The sequence below is a fragment of the Balaenoptera musculus genome, chromosome 8 (assembly GCF_009873245.2).
Source record: "Balaenoptera musculus isolate JJ_BM4_2016_0621 chromosome 8, mBalMus1.pri.v3, whole genome shotgun sequence".
NCBI lineage: Eukaryota > Metazoa > Chordata > Mammalia > Artiodactyla > Balaenopteridae > Balaenoptera > Balaenoptera musculus.
This window is the reverse complement of record NC_045792.1, coordinates 48,450,109-48,456,108: the sequence shown is the minus strand read 5'-3', so window position 1 is coordinate 48,456,108 and position 6,000 is coordinate 48,450,109. Positions and strand designations below refer to the sequence as shown.

The 6,000-nt window shown below is 40.1% G+C and overlaps 1 protein-coding gene across 6 annotated transcripts in view; it reads right to left on the bottom strand.

The window, feature by feature from the left end:
- Positions 1–1,115: 1,115 nt before the first annotated feature.
- RAB30 (RAB30, member RAS oncogene family) overlaps positions 1,116–6,000 on the bottom strand; it is a 78,621-nt gene continuing 73,736 nt past the window's right edge. For all 6 annotated transcript variants that reach the window (XM_036861689.1, XM_036861684.1, XM_036861688.1 and 3 more), the window contains one exon: positions 1,116–2,335. In XM_036861689.1, coding sequence (XP_036717584.1) covers positions 2,085–2,335 — 251 coding nt within the window. In that variant the 3' untranslated portion in view covers positions 1,116–2,084. The remainder of the gene's footprint in view (positions 2,336–6,000) is intronic.

The window sequence follows — 6,000 nt, the reverse complement described above, 5'->3', positions numbered from 1 at the left end:
TCACCATTTAAGAAGAGTTCTTCTGCCCACTTTGATGAACTTTTCTGAACACCTTTACTTGCTGGCTTGGTGGGGAAAACGGGGAGGGAAAGGCAACCATGATAAATTATTTTGTTTGGTGTTTATTAAAATGATTTTTCTTTCCTATAGAGATAGATAGGTTCTAAAATAAAAGCAATTCAAACTTCTGGGATCTCTTTCTCTTACCCATAGGATCAGGACAAGCACGGTGAGGCCAACCATAAGTATCAGTCCCTTAAACGATATGTACAGTCCCCATGTGCAGATAGGTCACTCTGAAACCTACTAAAGAAATGCTAGAAAGGCTTCACCAATATTGCGTCTCTACATGACTCATTGCTTTAAAACTCAATAGCTTTCACACATCAATATATCAGGACCAAGACTGCCACCATCTACAGCAACAGTGGAATTACGTATCATTTCCTTATCCCATTACTCATCCCTCAGTTATACTAAGCAGCAAGCTACAGAAACATCTGACAGCATCAACAGCAAATAGGTTTAATTATTTTCCCAGTTTGCATTTATATCAGTGAACAAATTGGAAGGTATCAAAGTATGGCGCTGAAGAAACAGTAACACATATTCAGCAGCATGGCTTCCATTTTGAGTTCTGTTTTTAAATTGGCTAAGTAAAGGCATATATACCTCCATTTGAATTGGAGATTTGCCGTAACACATGCATATAAGGAAGGGGGAGGGAAGGAGGGGAATAAGGAGGAGAGGTAAAAAGGGAAGACCAGGAAAGAAAGAGAGGAAAAGAAAAAGAAACAGGAAAGAATGAATGGTCATGAGTCTGAGAGTAACATTACTACAAGGAGATGACAAATGACTACTCAATCTGCTTCTACGAGCAGAATTTTTCTAAGGTTATCATTGCAGATACAAAAATCGTGAGACTTTTCATCTGTTGCTATTCTCACTTACCGTACTAAAAACATCTACAAAATCCTAAGCCTTGGTCTGTCCAAGATGGATAGTACCAGGAAGTAAAAGATGTGACCTGCTATCAAGGACTGTGCTCTGCTTGGAACTCTGCATGGCAGTCCATTAATCCACAGTATTTTGGTCAGATCGGGTCTGTTTTCTCATACTACTCATAATGTCTTAGAGCTAATCTTTTATATTAGGGTATCCACCATTCTCTCTTTTTTTTTTTTTCCATTTTTCAAACTTTTTCATTTACTTAAAGGGCAGGGAAGATGGGAGAATGGAAGAAGAAAGTGGTAGAGATTTAGAGGGGAACAGGAAAGGAAAAGTATTCTCCTTCCCAACAAATCTACCCTAGAAAAGGTGGTAATGAGACTTTGAGAAAGACAGCTGATTAATGGACTTCCCTTTTTTCTTTTTTTTTTTTGTTTTGTTTTGTTTTTATTTCCATGAAATGTATTTAAGGACATCAATGTACTAAAACGTTTGGTCTGTGAAAGAGTGGAATCAATAGCACCAAAAGGAGTCATGGAGCTTGTGTACATTAATAAAACAATGATTGCTACTGTTGTCACGGGTAAAGGTTTCATTTCATTTTTACATCCCAAAGTTCTTGAAAGTGCCCATGGAAAAGAGAAATAACACTTTTCAAAATCTCCATGGAGCCATCAGCACGCACCAGAGACAGGACTTGGCGTTCCCAGTTTTGGTTTACCTGGTAGACGAGAAAACCAGGGCCCCCAGAAGCCCTAAAGAGCAGCCCCCACATGCACCCACTGACGTGCAGGAGGGATCCCCTACAGTACGTCTCCCCCTGGACTGTATTCAGGAATGCGTTTTACTTGCTTTTTTTAAACAAAACAAAAGCAACATGCTCTGCAGATCATGGAGCGCCTAGTGCAATTTTCTCCTTGATCCGACTCCAGACTGCAAAAGGGTGAAACCATTATATGTTCTGCTAATGCTGGCCTGTGGACGAGGCCCTTGGCCTGCCATGCTTTGTAAGCTCAGGAGCCCACAGGAGTCAGAAGGTCCTAGAGCGGGACCCATAGTCATCGCCAGATCTCCCCAGCAATTGGTGGCCCATCAGGGCAACTGCTGATTCCTCTTGCTTCTCCTTGCCTCAGCCTTTAGTTGAAATTACAACAAGTCAAATAGCTGATACTTTTCCCTTCTCCAGGTAAGGGTGAGGATACATTGTTCACAAGTGTGTTCTGCCTGGCTTCACTGATGAGGCGGCAGGCCAAGTCAAGGAAGAGTTTCTCCACGTTATCGGATTCCTTGGCTGAGGTCTCCAGATAATACATGTCCTGAGCTTCTGAGAATTCTTCAGCTCTCTGCTGGGAGACCTCTCTCCTTTCAGCCAGATCAATCTTGTTGCCTAAAATAGTGGTAAAATCAAAGAGGGAATCGTCATTTGACTGTTTTGCAAGTTCGGAAATATCAAAATTCAACTCCATATCTGAAGTCAAACCAGAGAGATGGGCAAGTAAAGCAAAACAAATGTGACTGTGATTCCTGGATTGTTTATTTTAAAATACCAGTGCCATTTGTAATGGCAGAGAACTGGAAACAACCCAAAAGCCCATCAGTTGGGCACTGGCTGAATAAACTATGTCACATCCATAGTTATGGAGTTTGGAGTTTGGAGTTACTTAGCACCATAAAAAGCAGTGAGGAATATCTCTGTAGGCTGCCATGGAATGAGACATTAGGATATATTGTTAAGCAAATAAAGCAAAGTTGAAAAAAGTGTATATAATATACAATTCTCTAAGAAAAAGGGATGAAAAAATACACTTTATTCTTATTTTTTTAATGGGAGACTAAAACAAAATTTTAATTTTAAAGATAATGGTTACCTATGAAAGGAACAAGGTTGAGGGATGAAAACCAGACCTTTCTAAATATACTCCATTTTATAGATTTGACTTCAGAATCTTATCAGTGTTTTACACGATTACACAATTAATATGAAATTAAATTTAAAAAGCAATTCCTAAAGTTGAAAGCAAAATTAAACAAATGAACCTGTTTATCATGAAGTGGCATAACCACACAAAGAGGAACTATTTCAGGTGAGTTGAAGATAATTTTACCAGTAATTTAACCATGTATCCCCGGTGGCACATACCCTAAGGACAAAAAGAACTGAAGGAGGGGCTTCCCTGGTGGCGCAGTGGTTGAGAATCTGCCTGCCAATGCAGGGGACACGGGTTCGAGCCCTGGTCTGGGAAGATCCCACATGCCGCGGAGCAACGAAGCCCGTGCGCCACAACTACTGAGCCTGCGCGTCTGGAGCCTGTGCTCCGCAACAAGAGAGGCCGCGACAGTGAGAGGCCCGCGCACCGCGATGAAGAGTGGCCCCCGCTTGCCGCAACTAGAGAAAGCCCTCGCACAGAAACGAAGACCCAACACAGCCAAAAATAAATAAATAAATAACTATGCCCTACGACAAAAAAGAAAAAAAAAAAAAAAAAAAAGAACTGAAGGAAAAAATCTTGAACTGTCGCAGTAATTATCTTGTCGGTGGTAGTGTTGGCATCATTTTTCTGGGGCTGCTATACATGTTTTAGGGGATAAAGCAAATGAGTAATTATACCAGTGGCATTAGGACAGGGATTTTTAGCATGGGAGAAAGGAAATACGGATATAAGATTAATGAGGTTAAGTAAAATTTCTGTAGTCCTGAATTACAAATGGAAGTATCAGTGTGAATAATTCATGGTGTTATTTTATCTTTAAGAAATTTTCTACTTCTGTTTTGGAAATCTGACAAAGGTGATATGTCAACTGTGTTACTTCCCAACATTGCTCAAGGTAAAATTGACCCTTGATTGATAAATTCCATCCGGCCTGGGAATTCTATGTATGAATTATAAATACCTAATGGAAAGCCTTAACTTTAGGCTTCCCTGAGTGTGATGATTCTTCATCTGAAGAGACCCTGAAAGTTAGTCCTGTCGGGTTGTTACAAGAGAGATGGGCTCCTACGGGGCATTGAGGCTTCTAGCCAGGGCAGATCGTGCACTTGCCTGAAGTGAGCATTTTCCCTTCACATCTGAACTGTCCCAGGAGGTCCTGGACAGCTCTGTGGACTGCTATGAGGGCTGCTTCCACTGAAGAGGAATGCTTGATGCTGGCTTACTATTAAGCTGTGTTTCCTGTCCTGTATCCTTCTAAGTGACTGTGATACCATGTGGCCTATGGTAGTCTTGTCAGTCAAAATGTTTCACGGAGCCTAATGAGACAACCCCCTGTGGATGCTACAGAATTCACCACATACGCACACACACACCAGCTCTGTCCACTGAAAAGCCTAAAAGCCATCACCTAGTAAAGACGATTCCTATCACCCTGGTTGTAGCCTCTAAATACAACTTCCCATTGAACAGAAACAGTGCTTCTTGAAGAAATGGCTAATTCCAGGTCTGGGGCAGGAAACGCACTGGATGTGCCTCGAACACCTGTCATCCCAGAAATCAAGAAAATTATCAAAGATTCCTGGGTCATGTCAAAAGGACTCAGGAGCCCACTTGAAGAAGCTTCCACTGTCAAAGTTGGAACAACTGAAGCGTCAATAATAATAATTGCAAGGGGCTAGAATACATCAAATATATTTAAACCTATACAGCAATATTCAAAATATAAACAAACTTCAATAGTTGCTTTTGGAAGACTAGGAAACCAACTCATTACTTTGGAAAGTAATAAATGGAAAAGAAAGAATCAAGCATTTTTCTTGACTGTCCTATGAGAACAGTACCTTGGAATACCAACTATAAAGTATATCTGCTAAAACGAAAAACAAAACCTGACCAGGCTCTAGATTTACCTACATATCTGCCAGAAATTTAGGTGATAGAGAAACATATCAAATGACACCACCAGGGTGAAATAACAAAATTCAGACTTGAAAACTCCACAGGACAAACAAATGCTTTAACAAATAAATTCCCAGGGAGCAAAAATGGAGGGATAAGCTACAGCTAAAAGGAGAATCAAAAGACATAAAAATTAATTACAACATACAGACCTTATTTGGAGCTTGATTTGAATAAATTTTTGATGGATGAGTCAATCAAGGAAATTTGAACATTGCCTAAATTTCTGATGCTATTAAGGAACTGTTAATATTTTTTAGGTGTGAAAATGGCATTGTGGTTAGGTTCTCTTTTTTAAAATTTTTTATATCTTTTATAGAGATACACACTGAAATAATGTAAATTGAATTAATATGACATCTGAGATTTGCTTCAAAATAATCTGAAGGTGAAGGCAGACAGAAGAGATGAGGAAAAGATAAAATAAGATGGGCTATGAGTTGTTAATTGTCAAATCTGAGAGATGGGTATATGGGTGTTCATTATACTGTTTTCTCTATTTTGCTTATGTTTAAAATTTTCCATAATAAAAAATTTTTTAAAAGCCAGTGCTGGAGCCACATAGCACAGGGAGATCAACTCGGTGCTTTGTGACCACCTAGGGGGGTGGGATAGGGAGGGTGGGAGAGAGACACAAGAGCGAGGAGATATGGGGATATATGTATATGTATAGCTGATTCACTCTGTTATAAAGCAGAAACTAACACACCATTGTAAACCAATTGTACTCCAATAAAGATGTTAAAAAAAAAAAAAAAAAGGCCAGTGCTGGAACTTTCCTGCTGGTCCAGTGGTTAAGAATCTGCCTTCCAATGCAGGGGAAGCAGGTTCAATCCCTGGTCAGGGAACTAAGATCCCACATGCCACGGGGCAACTAAGCCCTCGTGCTGCAACTACTGAGCCCGTGTACCACAACTACAGAGCCCACGTGCTCTGGAGCCTGCACACAACTAGAGAGAAGCCCATGCACCGAAACGAAAGATCCTGCGTGCCACAACTAAGATCCGACGCAGCCATAAATAAATAAATAAACTTTTTTAAAATAAAAAATAAATAAAAAGGTAGTGCCTCTTTCATACTGAGCTGACTGATTATGTCCCCTCATATCTTCATTTAACTTCCTTAGATAGAATCCCAAGTAGTAATGCTTTGACTCATGTTC